This window comes from Salarias fasciatus, chromosome 3, assembly GCF_902148845.1.
Source record: "Salarias fasciatus chromosome 3, fSalaFa1.1, whole genome shotgun sequence".
NCBI classification, from domain to species: Eukaryota; Metazoa; Chordata; class Actinopteri; order Blenniiformes; family Blenniidae; genus Salarias; species Salarias fasciatus.
Genome location: NC_043747.1, coordinates 10,777,538 through 10,803,153, shown reverse-complemented (window position 1 = coordinate 10,803,153; position 25,616 = coordinate 10,777,538). Strand labels below are relative to the sequence as shown.

Here is a 25,616-nt window from a genome sequence, read left to right as displayed (position 1 = left end):
TAATTCAGTTCATGAGATTTGTGATGGTGCATACACAGAATGAATCTGAGAACACAGCTGAGATCATAAAGTTACAAATGTCTGCGCGCAAGCCCAACTCTGACTATTGCAGTGAGCCATGAATTAAAGTTTATATATCCCTAATTAAAACCATTCTCACAAACAATAAATGACAGCCATTTTCATGTCCACCAAATTCAGCAGCATCCCTAAAGACTCATTTCTGAATTAGCAATATCCCCTAACTGTGCTAAATCAGCCTTTGCACAATTAGGAAACCATTACAGACTTGTATATATAGTGCTAATGGTCACTTGAACAGCTAATCATCACCAAATACATTTTTTTCTTAATGTGCAATTGTGTTTGATTTGGCTGATGATGTGAAAAGCTGTTTTATGTGCTTACACACACTCGCAAAACTGTATTGATGCCTTGGGGATAGAAGTCAAACATGGTGGGCTCAGAGATGCTGAGATTTCAGAACTCCAATTAAAAAGAACATAAAAAAAGTTGACTTTCGGTCAAAGCATAAGAAAAACTCTCCAACTTTGAAGGAAAGGTTTAGATGGCTCAAAACAGACCAAAAATGTAGTCATGGACAAGTATAAGCTAAAATTCTATCACTGTTTTTTCCCATATGTCCCTAACGTCTTCTGTATTGTATGTCTGTATTGTATTTTATTGTATTATACTGTATTGTGGATGAGATCTTTTTGTACGAATGGCTTTTATTTTCCATTTTAACAACCTGCCCAGGGACTACAGATGTAAATTAGCCCATGGCTAATTCTGGCATATTTACACTTCTTCCAGAAAAGAAGTGTTGATCAATATGCACTGTCCTTGATAAATAAATAAATAAATAAATAAATAAATAAATAGAGTTTACTCTAGCAGTGGTATGAGCAGGCTGAGTGACAAAAGTGCCGCCTTCACTTGCATTTATCTTTAAAAAGGAGCATCGAGGTGTGAGCTTCAGCTCTCAGCTATGACTGTACATTTACTGTTATTGACCAGATTCAAAACTTTCAAATATGCCAAAACAGTAAAACAAATGTCTTGACTGTAGCACCTGGAGATGTAAAGTGTAAAAATTCATACCAGCCATCAACAATAGCTTCTCCCATTAATTTACCAACATTAAGGCATGTAAAGACCTGAGCTAAAGAATGTTTGACAGGTTTAGTGTTTGATATTTTGAAAATGTGCGACAGTTGTTTAGCAGTTTAGGCTTTAATATGCTCAGATTCTCTTTCTCTCTTTCTACCTTCCTGCAGGATTTCTGCCTGCGAAACAGGACTTTTGTGATCTTTGTCTCCCGCCTCCATCAAATCTGCTGCAAGTTGATAAACCTGCTGTCTAGTGACAACTTGTCCCATTCTTGCTTACTCATGTCATATTGTTGCGTTTTTCTCTCTAATCCGTTGAGTGTAAAAGCAGATAAATCCAGTCTTACGTCAAAATCAGTATGATTGTATACTCTTTCCTCTGGCCTCCCATCAAGTTTACAATCCAAGTCAAGGTACTTGCTCAAACACATAAAGCTGCAGATGGCCTGACATCCATCCTGATGTCTGAGTTACTTGAAATAGACATGCCCAATATTTAGCTAGGGCCTTCAAATCAGGACATTCAAAAGTTTTCAGTGAGTAACTCTCTTCATATTTTTTTTTTTTTTATTTTTTTTATCACAGTTGCACTAATCCCCACTGCTTTTATTTTATGAATGTTCAGCAACATACCTCTAAAAAATGCTCTATCAGTTGAAAAGATAATAATTTTGCCATTATCCAGACTTTCTTAGTTATATAAGAAAGCAATAGCAGTTCCAAATATCTGAGCTAAATTAAAGAAGGACTGTGGCTACTCCGTGTTAATTCACAGTGCAAACAAGCACAAAGCTCAGCTCAGGAAAAAGGACTCATATTTTCCAGCAGATCCAGAGCGCTCGGAGCTCCGAAATGAAGACAGAAATGCTCCGGGGTTCAAATAAATCAAGCCAAACAGGCCAGGTGTGAATCACACCTACTGGATGTGAGGAGTGGTCCCAGAGCAATTCTGCTTTTATTCCGCACCTCCTTCCGCACGGCTTTAATCCAATAACACCCCTTTCTGCCACAAATCCCACAAAAGATTTCAAGCTACTATATTTTGTTTTAACTCGGAGTAAATGGTAAATGTCTGGAGACACATACACGGGGCAATATTGGAGGTAAAACATAAGTAGAAAAGAACTCCGATAATCTGGGATCAGACTTAAATACTTAATCATGAATTTGTATTCTGCAGATGTAATTTCAGACACACATCTTTTACACCAATCCTTTTAGTAAATGATGAGGTGAACTGCTTCATCGGTGCTGAAACAGACAGACTTGAACTGTTTATCATTACAGTGAACTGTGGCGAGGAGCTAATACCAAAACCAAGCATTCAACTCACCCCAAGGGTTGAATTTTAATATACCAGAGAATTAATAGGCTCTGAAATTATTACTTTTGTTATCTGTTCCTATTAACATTGTGGTCTAATTTATTATTATGCAGCAGCCTCTCTGCCACGTTCTCTTTTCAGCTCGAGATCCTTCACCGAAAACCACACAGACGTGGAAAGAGGTGAGAGCAGAGAGGCGCGGAGCTATTCAGAACATCATCTTTCACTGTGAAATACTTCAGGAAACTCGACGTGAGCCAGAACTGGCGTGCCGTTTGACCATTTCACTTTCAATCATGAAGAAAAGCTGGGAGACTTTATCTGCCCTGAGATCAAAATAATCGAGCAAAACAGTATGAAACGTTAGATTTAGGTTTGGGGGCTCGCTCCCTGGAAAAATTGCACTCTTGATTACAATACTCACACTCACGATTGTGAGTTCAGTCAAGCTGTATTGGCAGCGGCTTTGTAGGCATAAGCACTGGGGGAAAAAAAAGGGTTTTATCAGGCGGTTTTATCTCATCTAATGCAGCTAAGTGTTCAATCAGCAAAGAGTACAACCCAGCTAATAGAAACCTGTCACATCCATTTTCTATACCGCTTCATCCCGTTCAGAGTTCCAGGTCGGAGCAGATCCACCGGCTGGAAACCATCGCAGGGCGAGAGTTATGGTGGGCGATGATTTAGTTGCTTTAAGATAAAATATTCAATTGCAAGCACAAACAAGCTTTAAGCACATGACAGTTAATTAGGATTATCTAATGAGTTGTGGAAGTGAAGCCGGGACCCCGACGGAGCTCTGATTAAACATGGTGAAGCCTTTCGGTGGTTACTTAAAGAGATTTCTGCTTCGTTCTTCAAGATGCTTGTTATGGACTGTTTATACACATCTGTAGTTGACTATTCATTTTCCCCGGATGTTTTACTTTCACTTCTGACTGTGTTGAAAAAAAGAAGAAGCTATTTTTGATAAATGTATAAACACAAAGACTGTAAGACTCAACCATAGAGAAAACCCACTGAATACACTGCAGAAGGAGGAACATGCTGTTATAAATCGCTAACATCACATTCTGACGATCTATGTTAGATAGAAAAGTCAACGAATGGAAACAACCCATGGAAACATCCTTAGAAATTATATTTTGACTTTTGCGCTGTGACCATATATCCTTTTTTTAAAAATATTTGAACAAAGTTGAGTAATTATTTGCACTTTTATCAAGTTTTTAATGTTTGAATAAGGTAGGAACGTGTGCGCTTTTGTTCCCTTAGACAGTTTAATGTCGTTAATCAGAAGCTGCACACCTTTAAATCAACAAGTGATTGATTTTTTTAATCAAGATTCGCTTCTGAAATGCTCGCTGTTTTATTGCTTTGTGTCTTGTATAGTTGAAGGGGTTTGAACATAAGTCTGTGTAATGTGACAGTTTGTCCAAAGGTTGGACGGGAGCGGTGTATGTGTGGCTATCTGCTGTGTGATCTTGGCTGCAGTGTTATCCTAATGTAGCCAGATGGCACACACACACACACACACACACAGCCAGAGAGTGAACGGAGTAATGTGTGTACATTAAAACACACACACATATGCACAAATACGTTTGCACCTAAGGGTCTAAATGTGGGCAAACTTTCTGGATTTCACTGGAAATGATGAGACGTTTTAAAAAGTTCGATGCAGATGTGCACGCACAAACACACACACGTTTGCATGGCTTCACAGGACACTGGAAGCGTGTCGCGCATGGCGATGGACCCTCTCGTTGCAGACACACAGATGGTCAAGCGAGCGTTTGATGAGCGGAGCTGAACAGTTGCACGCCCCCTCATGCTCTGTCGCACAAAGACGGACACAACATGCTCAATTCAGAGCAGCAGACGAGAGCAAGCGGGTGGAAACGCAGCCGCAGCCAAACCGAGAGAGAAAAAAAGAGAGCGAGGGCGACCCCCAACAATGGAAGTGTATTGGTTCTCACCTGTTTGGCGGCCTCAGAGAGCAGCAGGGTCTTCCCCGTGCAGGGTCCCCCGTACACCACCATCGGGCTCATCCTGCTCCCCTTCGCCGGCATGAGGTACTCCTGCAGGTAGTCCAGCGACTCCGCCTTGTACTCGTAGAGGGCGGCGTAGGTCTTGCAGAGCGACAGGTGCTGCAGGATCTCGTCGTACAACGGGTCCGTCTCTGTGTCGAAGTTCTGCTGGACGGTGGCCTGGATGATGTCCACCATGTCCTCGTAGAACTGCTTGCACAGGCCCTCCACGTAGTGGCTCTCCACCTCCTGGGAGTAGCCCAGCTTCATGTCGCAGTGCGTGACGGAGGAGTAGACGCGGAGGTTGGACGCCGCCACGACGGTGGGGATGAACTCGTCCCGGACCTTCAGAAGGCGCTCGTAGGCTTCCTGGTTGCGCATGACCCGGTCGCCGCTGACCACGATGTCCATGTACTTGGCCATCTCGGGCAGCTTGGCGAAGCGGTCGAAGTTGGAGATCTTGCGTATGTAGCAGACACATTTCCTGAGAAAGGCCGGAGTTTGTTTCCCAAGGGCAAAGTCTAACTCGTCCTCCAAGGCTGAAATGAGAGTTAAAAGACACATTTTTAAATATTTTAGGTGAAAAACAAACACAGGAATTCAAGAAATGGACAGGTACTCAAGCTTAAAGCCACAAATTACATTTTTCTCTCCTGAGCCTTCTTTACAAGAACAAAAATTGATAAAAAAAAAAAAAACAACGCATAATCTCGCATGGTGGATCACAGGCTCCTCCACAAAGGGCCCACTAACTGAAATGCTGCCAGCATCTCCTGTGTGCTTCAGCTCACACCCGAGCCACTAATTAGGTGGGGAAGAAACAAAGTGTGAAAGGAAAAGTGGGAGTTCCAGGAGACGCGGCAACTTCCTCCATACAACGAAATGAAATGCTGTTTTTAAAGCCCTGATGCTCAATTAAAGAGCACAGAAAAGTGCCGTTTCCCGACACAATAGAGAGGCTTCCTCTTTGTGTGCCATTATGAAACTTCAACACCAATTGCTTAATTAGCTGTTTTTCTACAATTTAAAAGGATAAGAGCAGAGTCTGGCCAAAGAAACACACACTTGTCACAAGATTCCAGAGTACGGTGTGGTGCTCAGATTGTTTCTCCCCACAAACGAAAGGAACAAAAAAAAAAAAAAAAAAAAAGGAGATGTCTTGAAAATTAGTTCAGCGCTGTCCAAACAAATCAGTCATAACTTGCTGACTCCCGTACGGAAAGTTTTCAACCTTCACAATCGGATTCGGAGCACATCAGATCAACTTTACGGTGAAAATACACAGAAGAGGAAAAACGGGCGACATCTTGCTGAGGAGTGGAGGAGAGTGGCAGCTTTGAGTTTTTGATCCTATTAGGAGAGCGCCCATCTAACATGAATAACAATCACCAGATGATTTGCATAGTAATTACAGAATGAACCACGGAAAAGGAAAAGTGATTAAAAAAAAAAAAAAACACTGCTAAGGCCATGCCAGGGCCGCACGCCAACTATTTAACATAGAATGGGCACAATAGGAGCTATTAAAGCAAGATAACCTTTTACTTCTATTTAATGTTCAGTACGTTAACGACTCGTGTGTCTGATTGAACACATATAAGTCTAATCGGCACTGACTCACAGGGTCGCTACACAAAGGAGTGTCTGATCAATAACAGTGAAAGCCTCAGGTGAGGGAACAGCCCCCCCCCCCCAACTCTGCTGGAAAAGTCACGGTACTATTCCTTTGAGGAGGAGACCCGACATGGCCACACGTGTCTCTGGCTGATAACTGCGAAATAAAAAATGCGATCAATCCATCACTGTCCAGGCCGAGGCGACGTCCTGATTACATCTCAGCTGCTGTTATCAATTCAGGTACAGGGCAGCGCTGTACGCTCCGGAACAGTGTCGCTCATTATAAATATGATCGCTGCCGTGTGCAGTGGCGCTCCAGAATCGATCGTTGGTTTAAAGCGCGGCATCAGATGTGTTTATGAGTTATATTGCAACCTGTCTGGGGCGTGAACTGCTTTCATCCATATTCAGCTGGGATCGCCTCTCGAAACCAACAAATCTAGGATGAATGAATATAAAGTGGATGCATGTGCTCTGATACACTGACATGTTGGGGACATAGGCTGCAATCAAAGCTGAAATCAATCAGTTTTTATCAGTGATGTGTGTGCACGTTTACATTTTTACAAGAAAATATGCCAAAAGTCTTGACTAAATCTTAAAATACAGAGAATAATTTCATAAAAATCAAAGCAGAAACTGTTCAGATCTATTCACACAAAATTCAGTTCTTAAACTAAAAGGACATAAATATGCCGTGGTCCAGCAGACACATTCCTGCCTGAAAAAGATGTTTTCAAGATATCTGTCAGAAAAAAGATGAAAAAGGGAGAAAGAGTCGACCTGAGACTAACCAGAGCAAAGGAATTTCTTGGCCTGAGCGGTCTTCATGGTCCCCTTCTCTTGGAGCTGCAGCACCGCCGTCCGGAAGATCCTCTTGATCTCCTCCGACACGTTCCTCCAGGCCTTGTCGTTCTTGGTCTTGGCTGCGCTGCTTGACTCCATCTGAGCAGGATCAGAGAGGATGGGGGCGGGCGAGGGGGGAGAGAGAGGACGGTCTAACTTTGTGGTTCAGGGCGAGGGCGCCCGTCATGTGCTGAGTGCTGTCGCTCACGCTTGCGTGGAGAGCGTGCAGATACGAGCACTGACAGGGGAGGTTTTTCATTACAGGGACACTTTTCAGGGGTTTGTAAAATGCTTGAAGGATAACAAGCCTCCCCCCTGAGAGTTCCAAGTAAAACAGACATTGTTACCAGCTGCAACACACCTCTATCTGTGGAGTATTTGGTGAATCTCTACCAGTCACTCTTTTCCCTGTGGCTTTTTTAAGCAAATTTTCAAAATTTAATGTAATAATTTGAATTATTTATAACACGTGAGTTGGACTTACAGAGTTCTGGTAGTTCTTAAGCATTTGGGCTTTGGGTTTGAGGTAGTATGCGGGTGGCACAGAGTTTTCATCCCTGCAGTACCACTCTTCCAAGATGTGTGTGTCCAGCCCCGCCTCCACCGCCGCGTCCAGGATCATCTCGAACTCCGCCGATTCCACCTCCCCCGGCACTCGGATGCTGCCGTATTTCTCTCCCACCAGACCCTGAGGACGGCAGGAAGAAAAAGGGCGATGAGGAAGAGAAAAAAACCAAAAAGGCAGGCTTTGCGCATCATTGCAATTTCTCACAATGTTTTAGGGCTCTATTTTGTGGATCTATCGCATGGGGTGAACGGCGGAGTCAACGATGCACGCAGCGCCACTTATTTAAGGCAATTTCAAAGCCACGGGCACAACAACTGGGACATCTACCAGCCAGTTTTTTTTGACGTCACCGATGTAGCTGCCACCATAATTTCTGCTCCTTGCACGCCGCGGCGCGAGCTGACAGCTCTGTGGAAATTGCTTTAACTCTCAGCTACGTGCGTGTGCAGCTTACAATTTAGATCAGACACATTCACGCTCGTGCTGAAAAATGATGAGAGAAAATGAGGAAACCGTGTTTGCACTGGTTGGTTTGCTCGCCAGATGGATTGCAAACCACAACTTACAGGAATGTGCATTGTGGAGTAGAGTATGGCGCGTTTGCATATGAGGCTTTCAATACAGGCCTGTAAATTACAGTATTTACAAACAGCCTTGGGATGAAGCATTTGAGGGACCTCTGTAAATTGCAGCGTCTAGTATGTAGATGAGGCATCTTGTGGCGCCACAACGTTCTCTACAGATATCTCATTTTATCATGATTTTTTTTCTGGTTTCGAATCCGAATGTGAACTGACAGCTCGCTTGTGAGGCATTTAGGGACACTCGCAACTTGAAGCACACTGTTGATGCATCCAGCTATGAACTGCAGCATCCACCAACAGTCCGCATGAGCAGTGTTCGGGGGGGGGGCGTCCATGAATTACACCGAGATGCATGCCGCATCCAAATTGCTGACAGAGGGAGTGTAATTAAATCAGATTGTGTGGTCAGTGAATAGTTCCAACCTCGAGCTGCAATCCTTCAAAACCTGAGCCAAATTCACAGAGTTTACAGAGGGATGCCGCATTTCTGGCCCGAGGCGCTGCTCTGCCCACTTTGCTCTGCTGAAGAAGGTCGGGTCTTGTTCCAAAGACTTACATGTCTATATTTTGCACACCACTGAAGCTGAACCAAAGCTGACCTGAAACAGAAGAGACTGTAATGAGACTGTCCCTCTACTCTTTATTTTGGTCCAAAAAAAAAAAAAAAATAACAGAGAGAGAGGGACATCACGTCTCTTGCTGCAAAACAAATGTTTGAATTGGAAAAAAAAAAAAAAAAAAAGAAAACTGTTATGTAAAACACCCAGTCTCGGCCAAGTTTTCCAATTCTCAGTAATCAGTGTTATTAAGAAAATAAGCAGATTTGCCTTTCATACGGAACAGATGGGGCTATTTTTAAAATGAAAGAAACTGACGCTTCAATTTAAGTGAGATATATGTGGATTTGTGAAAACAGTGTGAAATCTTATTTTCTGCACGCTCGGCGCTGCGTGCCGAGCTCACTGTCATCGCAAGTCACTGCCGCGTTATACACATACACCAGGTGACAATCCCACTCCACATGCGTCCCCTGAGTGACGGCGCATTTAATGCCACTGGAAGCGATCAGGGTCATTTCCATGGAGGACAAAGGGAGCAGAAGAGGAAGAAAGAAAAAAAAAAAGCAATCAGTGGAACCCCTTCATTACATGACCAGCTGATCTTTACTCTATGTGTCATAATTCACGAGCACCTGAAGCCCTGTGGCGAGAGAGAGAGAGAGAGAGAGAGAGAGGGGCGGGCCGAACGACCGCGAGCTCCCGGCAACGACGCCTCGGTGCTGGACCGCTCGCTCGCTCCCTCGCCTGGCACTCGCAGTGGGAACAGATGCAAGGGAACGAGCGGAGCCGGACGGCGGCATGTGGCGCACAAACGCCCGCGGCACACGCATTCATGTGCGCACAGCTTCGAGTCCGTGTCGAAGAAATCTGGTCCTGAAGGTTCATTTGGAACCAGAAGATGGTTCTTGTGCAAAGGATCAGTTGTTATGGAGGAGGAGGAGGAGGTCAGTCCGCCGCGTTTAGGATTTGAATAAAATCCTGAAAGCAGGAACAGGAAAAAAAAGTTCCCAATGCTAAAATAATAAGAAAGCTGCACAGTAGTATTTTTATCGCTCTAACTTGCCCCATAGATGTGATTATGGGTGTGAAGTTCCCTGAATTGGAAAAAGTAATACAGAGGACGAATGGAATGAGCTAAACAAGAAACACGCACTGGATATTAAAAGTACGAGCAAGTCCTATGACGAGAAGTGTATCCAATAAAGCCAGAAGCCAGAGGCTAAATTGACAGTCAAACAAAAGCCAGGCATGTTTAAAAGATAGAAACAACGCAAGTACAAATAAAAGGAGGTGAGGATTCCTCCTGTGCTCACTTCCTGTCAAAATAAAGACTTCAACAGGTAAGTAGGGCAGGCGGCACACTATCTTCAGGTTGAATTCAAGCCTAAATTGAGTAGAATGTGATCTGTGCACACGTGCAAATAGACCGACACCAGAAGATCCCACAACACTGCAGGCGCTGCGCCAACAAAGCGTACGAAATCCTGAATCTGTAAAAGTTTTCATTTATTTGTTTACTGAACAAGTTTAGAAAAACTGAATTTCGACTGCACGACAAAAACTGTGAAAGACGCTGACAGAAAGTGCAGCTTGACGGTGGCTTAAAAATAGTGACAGAAACTGATTTTTATCAAGACATAATCTTACTTAGGGAAACTGAAGGAAACGATCATCTTGGTCTGTAAGAGTAGAGCTAATTTTTCACGTGGTCCATCGAGAAAAAAAGTTTAGACAAATGATTAGAGGAAATTAAATACTTATGTCACTGTGACTGTTCTTTAAACTGCATTTTCAAGGTGTCATAATGAATACTGAAGGTTTTGTGCTGTGATTGAAAAAACAAAAATTCATTCATACAATATAAATTAACAGGCAGCACTTCGTTTGGTTTAATATTAGAGGCGTTTCTCGGCAAACTCATAACAACGGGCCTCTTGAAAAAAATGAGATGCATTCCTCTGGAATCTTGAAATCAAACTTTTGTCTCACTTCTAGACTAAACATTCTGCTTCAGAATAAAGACAGACTACATTTTCCTGCATATTTCCCCACAGGCAAACGAGCAGGGACTGACTCCAGCGCTTTATATAATATCAGCTTATTTCAGCACAACTCAAAGGCGACTGAAAGTTCAGGTGAGACTCGGATGTTCTTGGGAGGCCGCGAAGGCTGAGCCGCCCTGCAGGTCACTTCATCGGCGAGCCCCTCGACGGCCACCCCCCCCCCCCCCCAAATGAGTCACAGTGCTGCAGTGGATGGAGCCACCGGGCTGAATGACAGAGAGCGATTGGTCGCTGACAAAGCCTCTGTCAGCTCGCTTCGTACTGATAAAACTAACTACTGCTCCCGATCAGAACTGAAAAAAAAAAAAAAAATCAAATGTGCAAGAAAAAATGCATGTGCACAACACCCAGTCTGCTGCCACTTCTGTCAGCCACTTGACTTATCGGAGACAAACTGTAAAAATAAACATTTTCCAAATATCTGCTGGCTGGTTTGTAGCACTCTGCCTGAGCTGGAGAGCAGACCTGGAATGAGGCCACCTTAAGTGGATTACTGTATGGCAGCTGGAAGCTAGAACTTCACCTTCTGTGTGTGTGTGTGTGTGTGTCTGTGTGTGTGCATGTGTGTGTCTATACAGTATATGTGCAAATCATTATTTTTAAAAGAGGTTGCAGTAGTTCTTATTACACTTTAGAAGCAAAAATGACAAACTCATAGCTTTAGCTGCATCTTCCAACCTTGCAAGAGGTTTGTGTGAGTGTGTGTGTGTGTGTGTGTGTGTGTGTGTGTGTGTGTGTGTGTGCGCAGTGGGTCATACTCTTACTAAGTGCACTTTATCTGATGAGCCAGTTGGGAGAGGCTGCTAAGATATTGTACACAGCTACAGTACGAATTAACAAATCAATCACTCACGCGCTCAATTAATCAATGAAACACACACTCGACTGTTCTGGTATTTGCTGCATAAGCTTTGGCACAGCAGGCGGAAATAAGCCTCCAAACAGAATCAGATGATCTGATCAAAGAAATATTGGATTTTCAGCCGGCGAGCGGTTTCATTCCCTGATGTGTCAATCGGGGCGTTTGGATTTTTTTTTTTTTGTTTTGTTTTGTTTTGCATTCAGCACAGTTTAATGTTTCACAGATTTTACTAATTAAAGTCAACAAATTACACAAACAATCCCAAAAACTGATCGGTCTAACAGGTCCTGGCTGTGCAGCCAAATCCGGATATTTCTCAGCGCTGTGGTAAAAGAGAGCATTAAAAACACATCAGTGGTTACACCGGTTGACATTTTATTTCATTACAGGGAGCACCAGCGCTGCGGTATATTTTATATCAGTCCCACTCACACCGTCCTGCTGTTGTAAACTCTCACCGGAGCAACAAATGTGTATTCATGCACCACTGGAAGTAGTCCCGAAAAAGGTATCAATGGCTACTCCTACTGGAGGGACGTTTTCAGAAAATAACTACAGTGGAGTTATTAAAAAGCATGCAGCTTTTATTTATTTATTTTTTAAATTTATTTATTTATTTTTTTTAACTATTTGAGATTTTACAATGTGGGGAAGGTTTTCTGTGTGGAGTTTGCATGCTATTCCTCTGCATGCATGTGTTTTCGCCTGCTACCACAGTTTCCTGCTGCAGCATTAAAAAACCATGTAGTTCAGATTAATTTTTGACTTTAAAGCTCGTGTCCGGAGTTTCTGTTCGTTTCCAATGTATGTATCATTTTTTTTAACAGAGCTTAAATGTGTTAGTCTGGTTCGATACAATAATATAATATTAGCATAAAGCAATATAAAAATTTAATTATGAGCTCCGCCTTCGTCTCATAGACCCCCGTGTTATCCGAAAAAGCAACGGTCAGCTTCAGCCAATAGATTTCGAGCTTCCGCCTTGTCGTGCTGTCAATCAACTTGTGCACGCAGCCAGAGAGCACGGCCGCTCGCCCAGGCAGAGGTGAGTTAGCTACGCAGCAGCCGCCCCGCTTACCTCGGATATATCCACTGTCTGCTGAACATCCACCGTAAACAGCTAAACATGGAGGATGCTGTAGGACTCGGAGGCTCTCATTTTCACCCGACAGATAATGCGCGTGCACAATTAAAGGGGCGTGGCTTGGTCGCTCATGAAAGCAGAGGGAGGGCGGAACCTCCAGACGTTGGATAAAAAAACCCCTCTCTTTCAAAACTCCGGACACGAGCTTTAATTCAGCCGTCGGAGTGAACGTGTCTGTCCCTCTTTGAGGTAAAATGCCAGGATGTTCACCAGAGATGTGGTGAGAGTGAAAATGTACAGTCGCACGAGCCGATGTCAAACTATACTAAAATTACTTTCAAAAGTATATAAAAGTACTTGAAATTGTAATTTCTGCATGAGGTGTGTGTTATCTGAAGACAGATTCCCTTTTTCATGTGGAGGGAGTCCTTGGCGTCACATTACAGTGCACGAGTTCAAGAGCTGTTGAAAGGACCCAACACACACATTAAATTCCCTGGAAGTTTCAGAAATAACTATCCGTAAATCTAATTGCGCTCATTGGAGAAACACTTGTGGGTTCTTAAAGGTTAAGAACCAGAATAGAATAAACACACAGAAGTCTAATAACAAAAAACCTACAAATGAGGTTGGAAACTTCCTTGAAAGATTTAATTCTCATTTATTAAGTCTATTGAAATGACAAAAAAAAAAAAACAAAAACCCTATCTCTGGCAAAAGGACATATGAATTCTGTGTTTCAAAGATTTCCAAACCCCTCGCAGACTCCTCTTTTTTTTTTTTTTTTTGAGCTATTCTATTATTGAGCGTTCTTATCGAGAGACAGCAATTGCCACTGACGGCGGGTCAAAACTCAGGCAGATTTAATATGCAGGCAGGCCTCGGTTTCAACACCACGTCGTCAAAAAAGTTGCTGAGAACAGGGCTGGCAGCACAGATTTGCATAAACCCTTCAGACTGCCCATGATGCAACGCTGGAATTAGAGCAATCTTTGCAACGGTGGCACGCAGACACAATTTCAAACATCATTTGAGATGAGACGCTAACCGGGCTATCGCGTTAGCACTTACATCATGCTAACTGAATGGAGGAGAAGCAGGAGAGGGAGGAGAAGAGCCACAGTATCCTCCGCTATCCTCTTACACCCAGTAAGCAAAGCTGCGACGGGGGGAGCCGCGCGCGGTTTACTGATACGCGTCCTTGAGGCGTTTATCAAGTTTTACCGTTTTTCTACATGAGGGAATTCGAGACTATTGGAAACAAGACGAGAGGAGAGGAAGGAAAGGAAGAGGGGGGAAAAAAAAAAAAAAGAGTCATGGCTCATTGTCATGCTTAATCTCCGGGTCAATGACACCATCACCATGCCAACCCCTTGCTATTGCCATGGAAACCGGCCTTATTGCATCGACAGGTTAGAGAAAAGCCCCTCTTACCTAGGAGTGGTGCGACTCGGTGTGTGTGTGTGTGTGTGTTTAACAACACTGCCACCTGTCTTGAGATCACATGAAGCTTTTCCACAAACATCTCGCTGCAACAACTAAAGAATGAGTGACCCATCCCATAATATAAAGCGGGTTATCTAACCATTAACTGTCTCATGAAGTAACACAACTCTAAATCTAGACTGTACGTAACGACTGGGTGAACACAGCACTGATTTTCACAAATCTGGAGACATCTGGCCAGCCAGTCATCCATGTTTTACACTGCTTCGGGGACGCGATTCGCCTGGATCATGTAAATAGTGCAGTAAATGGCATGTTTGATGAGTAGATTGCACTTTTGGTTTGCGGGTGATTATCGTGAGTGACATGGTGTGCAAACAGGAGTATTCAAAAGACAACTTTGCATGCATTATGCCAGTTTACAAGAGAAAATAGTAAAATTTGAATGCTGCTTCACTTTTCTCATGGAGTAATCGGATTTAGCGCTGAGCGACAACAAATGCAAATTAAATGCAAAAACACTGAGTTAGATGTGTTGGTGAAGGGAGCTATTAAATATAAACGGGGCATCACAGTAAATGAATGTGACTTTGAGAAAAAAAATGAAAAAAAGAGTAGAGTGACATGGAAGATAATCTGTCAAAGCTTTGACGAAATCAAAAGCAACAGAAGAGATTCACAGAAGACTGCAAGGAATAAGTAGAAATACAGCGAGCAAGAGTTTACATGCAAAAGTTGTGGGGAGCCAGATGAAGGAATGTCTCTCATCACAGAGGTTTCAGATATCATCACATACTGTACATTAATCTGTTAACATAAACCCGGCATGGCAATATGATTCCAAGAACTCTTTCTGGACAGAGATGGACTTTTCTTTCCTAAATATGAAATTATAATACGCAGGAGCTGCAGAGTCTCCACCAAGAAGTAAAGAAAATATGAAACACGAAAGAGATCTGAAGCCTTGACTCGATATCAAAGCTATTATTGTGATTCTGAAGCACAGCGGGCCGCTGAATAATTTGTGGAGTGCAATGTGTGCGCCCAGAGGAGCTTTACGAGGGTTTCCCTGTTGTTGCACAGATTCATTGTGACAGCGAGAAACACACCTACGCTGCAGATGTCAATCCCACGCCTCTGTTATCCCGGTGAGTGCCTCTACGCTGGAAACACCAATAATCAATGCAGATGAATTTTGTTTTTTTTGCTTTTTTGTGCTTTTCAGAGATATTCTCTTGCATCTTTGTGCTCGCCACTGCTCATCCCTCATCTCCCCTATGACCCATGTAACTGGGCTGTGTGACAGTAGTGGGCTGCAGACCCCCAGAGCAGCCTGCCTTTGAAGTCTCCCTCTTCCAGCCGCTTGGATGTGTGCACGCTCTCAGTGTGTATTTGTGACATTTTGACTGCACCTGAGTGACTGAAGGTGATATTATACTGGAAAAATCGGCCTTTAAAAAAAAAGAAAAGAAAAGAAAAAAAAAAAGCAATGCATACAGAATGATCATTTCTTGTGACAGGGGATCTGCTGAAAATGGTCCGGTTGGGAATTATCCAAATAAAATGTGATATCTGCATCCATCAAGACGAGAAGCTCTCATTACGTCTTTCAATATATGCATAGGTTTCACTCCTTAAGTCTCTAACGCTCAGTAGTTGCATTTCTGAGGAGGTAATTCCAGGGAAATATTTGCCTTTTGTGATGTAGATCTCAGATATTCTTCTTTCCATTTCAAGTGAAATTACCTGTTTATGAATTCAATGGTTTTTATTCCCTAATCAGGCTACCTATAAAACTACATCCTCTGTGAAGAAGTTAAAAAATTGATATCTTGGATAAAAATTGTCCTCAAAGTTTATCTATTTAAGCTAAAGTGTAACCAAGCTGTTTTTGATTAGTTTTCAAACTAAATGAGAAAAAAAATAAAGTGTCAAGGTCACCAGAGGCAGGACATCACCAGGGACCTTCCTGCTGTGAGGCGAGAGATTGAGCGAGCACTGCATTCCCATGCAGAACGTCAACATTTAAATTCAAAGCAATGGAGACAGAGTTGAAAATACATAAAGCAAATTTGGAAAAATGGATGCACAAGAGAGATTTGCCTCAATTATACACAGCTGCTTGCACAGACGCGTGCATGCAAACTGTATGTTGTTGCAGGAACAAGAAGATCCTAAACTCTGCTGACATTTTATCTATCCTCACACACACACACACACACACACACACCACACAAACACATGTACATATATATAAATAAATCTAGGTTATCCACCCAGTAAAAATAAACAACGGGGCTCCGGAGATGGCCCAGACAACCCAGAACTGTCATGAAGGAGGATCCAAGTCCCTGATCAAAGAACCCGCCGCCACCGCTCGGAGCTCCCCGGTCCTGGAAACGGGGCCGCTTCGCCCTGTGTGGCGCTGGCGGCGGCGGCGGGGGAGCCAGGCGGCGGGGACCACTGGGACCGCAGCTGCCGTCTCTGACAAGTCTGAATGGAACTTTAATTCTGTGGAGCTTTGGTGGGTCTCCATTCACCAGAGAGAGCAGACCAGCTGAATATGTCATTAAAGATTTAGCAAGCCAGAAGGGATGGACATGCACATTACACGTGTGTGTGTGTGTGTGTGTGTGTGTGTGTGTGTGTGTGTGTGTGTGTGTACGTGTAAGTTAGTTAGAGCACAGTGATACAACTTCTCAGTCTCAGTCACAGAGAGAGCGCCTCGGGTCAAGGCGCTCTGTTTGCATGTCCCTTCCTGAGTGCTTCTTTTAAAGCAGGAGAGGAGGGGAAAAAAAGGTGGATGAGGGTGTGAAAAGAAATAAAAAATGCACGTGTTTCTGTGTGTGTGTGTGTGTGTATTCGATCTTGCACGGCTCCTCGCAGGTCAGTCGGGGTGAAATGGCAGCAGGGCGACCAGGCCGAGGGTGGATGAATGAAAACGGCTCGCCGTGTACAAGAAACAGAGAGCCGGCAGCACAAAAGGAGCACCTGTGTCGCCTCCTTTCAACTCCCATCAGAGCGTTTCAGTCCGAGTAACCTGGTTGGGCTCAGTAAACGCTGGTTCAGATCATCCTGGACCACGTTTGAGTCACAGACCGCTTGAACACTTCCATTACAATAAGTTTCTCTCCTTCTCTCAAACATACATTTTTCAAGTCACTAACTTGAGCGTCTCTCTCTCTCTCTCTCTCCTGCAGCTCTTTCCTCTTCTCTCGCTCCTGCAGGAACTCTGGCAGAGGAACTGGGAGTTCACGATCCGTACCTCCTACACGCATTGTGTCTGGAGTGAGTGGGTTCGCTCGCTGTCTGATGTCAACTCGTTTGTGTGTTGTTCCCATTCTCTCTCTCTCTCTCTCTCTCTCTTTTTCTCTCTTACTGTCCTCTAACCTCAACCAGAACAACAGAAAGCCTTCACACCAGAGCCTGCTGGTTCTGGAGTTTTTCATTTTTCACAATCATTTATGTTTGCTTGAGTTTCTCTCTATAAAACAGCCTTGAGATTGCCGCGTTGTAATTAGTGGTAGATGAATCAAACTGAATTGAATATTCACCAGCAAACTCTCAAACTGAAGAGATCTGTACCAATAGAACAATATTTGTATTTTTCTTTCAGTGTATGTGTTCACGGCTGGCTATTTACGCAACGTCAATAATGTGAAAAAAGACGAAGAGCTAAAATCTGGCCCTGACAGACTTCTTGTTGTATCAATATTACTGGCAGGTGTGCAACTTATGATCAATAAAGTGAAGATGGAGCAAGAAACTACTTTTGCAAATATGTCTGCGAGTGGTCTTGCTGTTGTATTTCTATGTACGCAATGAATGAGGACAACTTGTCTCTGTCTTGCACCAATCAGCACATCGCGTTCAGCTGGGCACCAAAGCCAACCATTCAGTGCCCCGCCTCCTCAATCAGCTTCAAGACCAACTAACAATGTTGTTCTGCTTCTGGAATTTCCTTCCAGTTCTCTTGTGGGATTTAACCACCTGGATTACATCAACTTCCTGCTGGAGAATAAGGTAAGACCAAGCATTTTTTTTTTGGCTTCTACTGCAACATCTGTGAGTTGGGTTGAGTCTTGACCTTGAGCGTGGGGAAGCCGAGTTTGAATCGCGCTCACGGCAGGAACGCTATCTGGTGCAAGCTGTAATTAAAAGCGACTCCGTGTAACGGGGAGCAGCAGAGGAGCCACTTCTTTTTTACGAACATCTGTGAACTGAGGCTGTTGCTGCTGATTGGTCTGTGCGGTTGAATCGATGAAAACCTCTGGCTGCTTTTTGGCTTTTCTGCAGATCTGCTCGTGCGGTTTCGTCACATCTCATAAATTCCCACGATCTATCTTGTGTACATGTTGGATTTTCACTTCTATTACGTGAGGCAGCTTCCTGCAGTGACTGGACTCATTTTCCAGATTGTGATGCTTTATGAGATCTCCAAGCCGTTGATTTACGAGCGGCTTTACACCGGGTATAAGGTGCTGGTTTTGACAGCGAAAGCTTCACAAGTCCCTTCACGAGCTTTTTTCGAAAATCTTTTAACTGCGTCTCATCTGCAGATGAGGCCATTCTGGCTCGATCCCCAACTTCCACTGTGCTGAGGTTGGTGTATGCTCAAGAAGAGTGATGACTCAGCCATTTGGATGCCAAATTATAAACTATGAATGCACTTTTGTTGAGTGTGAGTTCACATTTAACTGCACAGCAGCCAAACAAATCAGCTTTTTCAGACAAATGAATTAATGTGCCAGTGTGGCGCAATAGATTTTTATTTATTTTTTTTAACCTGATAAGGAAAAATCATATGAGGCAGATCTGAAACGAGGATAATCCCACCCCAAGTAAGCCAGAATGAATCATTAAGATGCAGATTTATTTTTCAGTGAAGTGTATTTGCGTGGCGGTCTGAAACCGACGAGGACAGCAACAACTTTTGAATAAGAATTGCGGGAGGCAGCGATCCATGCCGGGCGGAAGGAGGAGGAAATATGAAACTCAGTCTGGGGATGGGGGTTTATGATCCCCAGAGATCAGGGGCCTCCTGTTGTACCCATAATGCATTACTCCTCACTGTGATCTCTCACCTCAATTTCAACCCCTGGAAGCGGATCTGTTCCATTTGAATAATTCACCATCAATTTCTCTTCCTGTCTCCTTCCTCACACTCCGATCTTCATCCTCTTTTTTTTTTTTTTTTTTTTTATCTTACATCTGTTTCCTACCCTCGTTTTTATGTGGCTTGAAATTATCTAAAAAAAGATCACTGAAATGTCAACTGTAATTACAACAGTCGCTCACCTTGCAGCAGATCTCAACATTTCCACTACCTCGCCCGACATTTTTCTATAGTTTGCACTGACGGATGACGCTGAGCTCTTTCCGGCAGTCTTTGTTCCATTTTTTTGTGTGTGTTCCTGTTCGTACGCTGCTTTCTATTGTCAAAAGCCAGGCTCGCCTCGCTTACAGCTGTACATGTCAGGAGAGAAAACGGATAAAAGAGGATTCTGCATCGTCCACTTGTCCACTGTCAAACAGAATAGATGCACGCATCACTTGGACACGCGTCCAAATAGGCTTCAAAGGCTGCGGAAACTCTTGCTGTTGCAGTATCACTCTTCAAACACAACACGGCCAATAAACAATAAACTTTAACAGATAAGGCGGTATATTTTCTTCTTATTCCTTTGCTTCATGCGACATTTCTGACTTCATTTCTTCAACCCGTGCGGCGTGACACTCACAACAAAGCACGGTCCAGCTGAGGTCTTCAGGCATTCCTCCAGAAGCTTCATTCTGAGTCGCTGCAGCTCCGGACTGTCCCACTCCTCTGGATCCACGCCCCAGTACAGGTCCACCACCTGAACGCACACAAACAAGAATCAAGCCACTGTGGTTTGTTGAGAAACCTTGTATTTTAGCCCCAAGCAGGTGAATTTATACAGAGATCTACAGCGAGGAGACGTTTTATTGTCCAAAGTTAATGAAAATAGCGTTGAGTAAACAGAAAAAAACATGCAGAAACGCTCATTTCGAAACATCATAGGGTTAAAAAAAAAAAATATTTAGAGAGCAGCGGTGAGACGTGAATAAAGACACATGACACACACATACAGCAACATATTTTCCAACACATTCGTCTCAAGTATTGGCAGTTCAGACAATTTCAACTGTAAACACGCCACAGTGGGAATCTCCCACCGGAGGAGAAACTGGCGAGGAAATGTGTGTGTGTGTGAGTCCCCAACACATGAGACTGCTGCTGCTAGCTCGGGTGTGTGTAAGAGGACAACAAGCCATCCTACTGGCAGCCAGCTCGGGCTCGGTAGCTGTTCCCCTGCTGGCCGGGGCCTGACATGTAGCTTACAGTAAGATGCATTACGCCTGATGCCCTGCAGCCCTGGAGGATAAAGAGAATCAGTACAGATGGATGGATGGCCATGCCTGATGGCCTCTGCTGCTTGGAGGCTCAGGTTTCATCCCCTCCAAATGTGTAATGTGCATTATGGCATGATTCTGTCTCCTCTTCCTCTTCTTGTTGCAAAATATTTCTTTCCCGGTCTGACTCAGAGCTTTGCAGACCTCCACGAGCAGAAAGTCGGTTTTTCAAGGAGATGAGGTGAAGCCAAAGTGATTCGGCAGCCGCCGCCTTTCATGCTCTGCTGCTCACCAGCGCTCGCTGGTTCAAATGAGTTTAGCCTGGCACAATGACTGACACATCCGCAGTTTGGCAGAGAACAGCAGCGAGCGGCAGGGCCGTATAACATCCCGGCACCGAGGCCCACGGTGTGCGTCTTCACTTCAACAGCTTGCCGTCTGCCTCTTCTTGTGCTGGTACGAGCGGCATAAGCTTGATTGTTGCACTGCTGCTGTGCTTCACTCCTAAAGTCCTCATGAGAAACATTCTCCAGTTCAAACAGGAGCTGTTGTGCTTTTATGTATATATTTTCTAAACATGCGCTTTAAAAGTAAATTGATTGTCAGTTACCAAATCTTCTATTTGAGCCCAGTGTCTTTTATTTTGTCATCTTTGGGTCGTTATTTCCCTTCATTTGATTGAACCCATTGTGTTGACAGTCATATTGACTACACTCCGACCTCTTCCCGAGTGCTTGAATCAGGTGACCAGATGAAGACTATCTCCTCACCCAAAGTGAGTTTTCACTGCGATCTCAAACTTTATTCTTCATCTTTGTGAAAGGAACATCAACGAGGAGTGACCTGTGCAAGCAGCTGAACTTGTGACATCAAGTAACTGCATCCATTGTCACAGGGGAGAGGAAGACTGAAGAGGTTAAAAGAAGTTAAAACTCAAGTTTTACCAGTTCAAGCGTTAAGTTCATATGTATCAGCACCTTGGTCCAACAGAGGCAGTCTACAGTTATGAATATAAGTAACCATCAATGCCATAGGAAATACAGAAACGCTGGTTGTACCCCCTCTTACGTAAGCTACGTTATTTTACCCCAACAATCAGAATCACAGACGTTCAGAGTGATGTAGAATATCAAAATTATACCTTATCATGATTAAAGGAACTTAAAAGATCCGTTTCTGATCCTGAACCGCCAGATGATGAGTGTTAGCACTGAAGCAGCCCCCCGCACTCAGTCGTGTGCACACATGATAAGCATCCCTCATGTCAGCCTGTCGAGAAAAACATTGCTTCGCACATCAGTCACTGTGTATCAGTGTCACTAATCTACTTCCAACGCGCACGTGCTGGGTGGTGGTGGTGGTGGTTGGTGGGGGGGGGGGGCTGGGGTCGGCCTTGTGTTGACAAGGACCGGAGGGAGGAGGAATGAAGTGAGATGAGCGCCCCCGATTGCGGCGGGTTTCTACTGCCTTCTACTCCAGCAGGTGATTGGGAGGATAGTCGCTAATTAAAAGCTAATTGAAAACATTACTCATATCTACCCACTGCATGCGCGTCGGAGGGAAATGCTGATGAAATTTGCTCCGTCTCCCACCACCACGCATCGCCGGAGTGGGAGAGGGGGGGGGGGAGGGGGACAGCCGAGGAATGCTGATCTAAAAACAGGCAAGGACACATGAATGGAGTGAAGAGGGAAAGTATTTGCTTGCAGGGATTAGTTAAGGAGAGCTTTAAGCGAGGGAGGCACGGTTTGATGCAAAATGACTCCGGTGGGACGAGATTTGGCTGAAGCTGTCTTCCCTCTGTCCCCCCACCCTCCTCGATCTCGTCTTTCCCTTTCGTGCCAACATCGTCTTTGCTGTTACTCACTCTGATTACCCCCCCCCCCCCCCCCCCCCCCCCCCCACCACCCCCCAGCTCTTTCCCACAAACCGTAGTAGTGTGGAAGAAGGGTGCCGTCGCTTACGTAACGGACGAAGCAGATTCCGCTAAGCAGCTTTCTAATGCCCTTGGAAGGCGTTTGCCCGTGGGGAGAGAGGAGGGGGGCAAAATGCTGGAGAAGCCTTTTTTTTTATTTATTGAATGTTAGACTATTAGACTTTGGGATTATGCCCAAGATGCCCAGGAAGAAAGGGCATGAAATCAGGCGGGAAAAAGGCGGAAAAACCCCACCAACAGGAAGACTGAGAGGCCAAAAACAAGAGTAAAAATAGATCCGGCGTCAACATAAATATATCTTAAGCTCTTCACTGCAGGCGGTTTTTATTAAGAACGTGTAGTAAATCTCTAAGAACGTTTGATGAACGCTGCCCTCGTGATGCTTCGGGAAAATTGCAGCTTTTACCAGCGAATCCAAAGCCAAACAGGAAATACTTCCACGATATTAAAAACAAGCAACACGAGCACAGGTGGATCACACGGAGGGACGTAAAGCCCAGATTTTGACTTTAATATCAGACCTCTTCGTGTGATGTTCCCTTTTATCTGGAGGTGATGTCTGCTCAGATAAGAGGACACGACTTCAGATCTTGAATTTAATAAAGTTACTTTGGAGGAAGCTTCACAAGCTTGGCTTGAATAAAAAGGGAAAAAAAGAGACCGAATGTGTGAATATTTGGTAAAAAAAAAAGCTGACCTACTGTTTGCTTTAAAGTTTTTATTCTTTAGGTCTGATAAATTCCGGCGTGAGCGTCAAACCGAGTGGCTTCCATTCCTCACTTCGGTCCAGACGCCACGACTCGGACACCAAGCTTTGGCACAGATATTCCGAAGACATGTTGACGTTTATTTACTTAAGTGAGCAGATGGAGGTGCTCGAAAGCTAAATGCATAATTTGGATTCCTCTCTTAACCGATAAACAAACCCAAAAAAGGGACACTGCTGACTAATTGTGAACCAGACACTGATATTTGCCAGATAATCTTCGAAGGCTGCAGAGCAGGGGATGTTAAATATAACGCTCTTGGATCAAAATCCATCTTTAACTGATTTTAGTAGTCCGTCAGGGAAGGGAACAAGGCGGGCTATTTGAGCTGAAATAAGTTCGATGCACCTGCTGTAGGGACGCGAGGATAATTCAACTTCTTTCTGATGTTAAAAACTTGGGTACGATTTGCAACACAGACTCATCCTCGGGCAGGCACGACGAGCTAATGCGAGCCATCATAAAAACCGCCTAGTTAAAGTAAAAGGTTTTAAATTAGACATATTTTCCTGGAGCTAATATTGCCTGTGGGACGCTCAATTTTCAGTCTTTGTTCAGTTCAAGTTCCCGGTAGCAATGAGATTTTTCTTTGAAATGACAGGGAGCTGATATATTCTAACTGAACTGCATAATCTCATCTCTTTGCGCCCGTGGCCTAATCAATGTAGACGTTCCCGCAGACATCTGAAACCGTTAAAAGTTAAAATATGAGCTTTTTTTCCCTAAAATGAAACTGTATATCCCGAGGCGTACAGGCTGTTCTGCATCCTAACCGAGCAGAAAACCCGACTGCATTTATTCTTGCGAGTTGACTCTAATGGCGTAAACACGCCGCTCGCACTCGGGGAACCGGTTGCTCCGAGTCCATTCATTCCTCTAATCAGAGAAGCGTTGCCTGCGGTCGTACAGCCGGGGTAACATCAGTCTTTCTCAGCAAGTGAGTAAACTGCAGACAGCAGAGGAAAAAAAAAAAAAAAAAAAAAAAAAAAAAAAGGTGTCTCTTACTCAGTCTGGCCAACGGCTGCTAGAAGACCGGAGAGACTCCGCCTGCTCAAGGGCAAGAAGTGAAGACGAGGAAGTGTGGGTGTTACTTGACGGCGTTTGGAAGGCAACGTCTGTAGTTTATATTTATCTCTGAAATAATATAACGGGAGGACATATTGTGCTCGGTTTCAGGTTGTGGAACGCCGTACCAACAGCCTCTCAGCTAAAAGCTTGTTTAGCTCGTACCGTTTGAAGATATTTCCAAACACGGCCTTTAGTACTCGAGAAGAAGAGGAAAGTAAACAAGCTAAGTAAAGAGTTCCAACTTTGGATAATGAGGTTTTGTGCGGATTTCAAAAGCAAGTCATAACAACTTGCAAAGCAGACTTTTTTCTTTCTTTTTTAAAGAAGAGTGGAAATAACACTCAAGGTCACTTAAAAGAATTCGACGATGAAGACTGTTCACCATCAGTGTTATCAAGCAGAACTCATGTTACTGACCAGATATCTCATATATTGATCACATATCGTCACAACAGCTGATCCTCAATCTAAACGGTCTGAAATCGCAGCGTGTAGCTTCTAGTGTGAACCAAAATCAAATCATTGTTATTTCACGCTTTAGTCACGTTCAATATAAACACTTTCCCATGTAAAGAGGAATAAATGACGGCATCATTTCTTTCCTTTGGAAGATATTTTTTTTAATTTCCTCAACATTTTTCAAAGCCTTTTCTATGAATATCATTTCACAGGTGTATTTATTCACCAAATGTGACAGAAATGTATTTTTCTGAAGCGTTTTCGTTGATAACAGACATAACTGACAGGAGGGAAAATGCAAACCGCGGTGGTGCGAGTAACGAGTCCGCCTTCCTTATCAAATACATGCACAGTTATCCTGGGGGTTGTATAAAGAGTGTAAGTGAAGCCTGCGATGTGTTTTCTCTTATTTGATTTTTGATTGTCGTTGTTGATTGGCCGCTCCGTTCCCGCGGAGGCAGCTGGCATGTTGGTGTGTTTGTGAGGGGAGTGAGCAGAGAGAACAGCAGCCCGGGAGCAGGGTAGTGAATGGAGATGGTGGCCCGCTGCCAGTCAGCATAAAAAAAAAAAAACAAAAAAAAAAAAACCCAAAACAGACTGAGGCAAGGATGACAAACACAAAACGAAGAAGTATGGCAGCCAGGTAAGCAGATGGGAGAGTGGAAAAACTGCTTTCATGCCATGATTCATGCTTAGAATTTCTCTTATTCAAGTTTTGTGCTCCAAAGTTTCAGCAAATAGAGGAAAGATTTTTTTAGTTTCTTGTTTTTCATGGGAAATGTTCTTTTCAAATATGTATTTACAGGATGCGATTTGCCAGGAGGATGATGAATACAGGCTCCCATTAAAATCTCACCCTTTTTTAGTCATTGAGGCTGCTTCACTTGCAAACCACATGAAGTGCATTCAATATTT

General features: G+C 43.8%; 1 protein-coding gene across 1 annotated transcript in view; it reads right to left on the bottom strand.

Moving 5' to 3' along the window:
• LOC115383880 (NACHT and WD repeat domain-containing protein 2) overlaps window positions 1-25,616 on the bottom strand; it is a 56,635-nt gene that overhangs the window by 11,021 nt on the left and 19,998 nt on the right. The window contains 4 exon segments of the mRNA XM_030086090.1: window positions 4,416-5,005; window positions 6,878-7,028; window positions 7,414-7,617; window positions 19,838-19,954. Coding sequence (XP_029941950.1) covers window positions 4,416-5,005; window positions 6,878-7,028; window positions 7,414-7,617; window positions 19,838-19,954 — 1,062 coding nt within the window.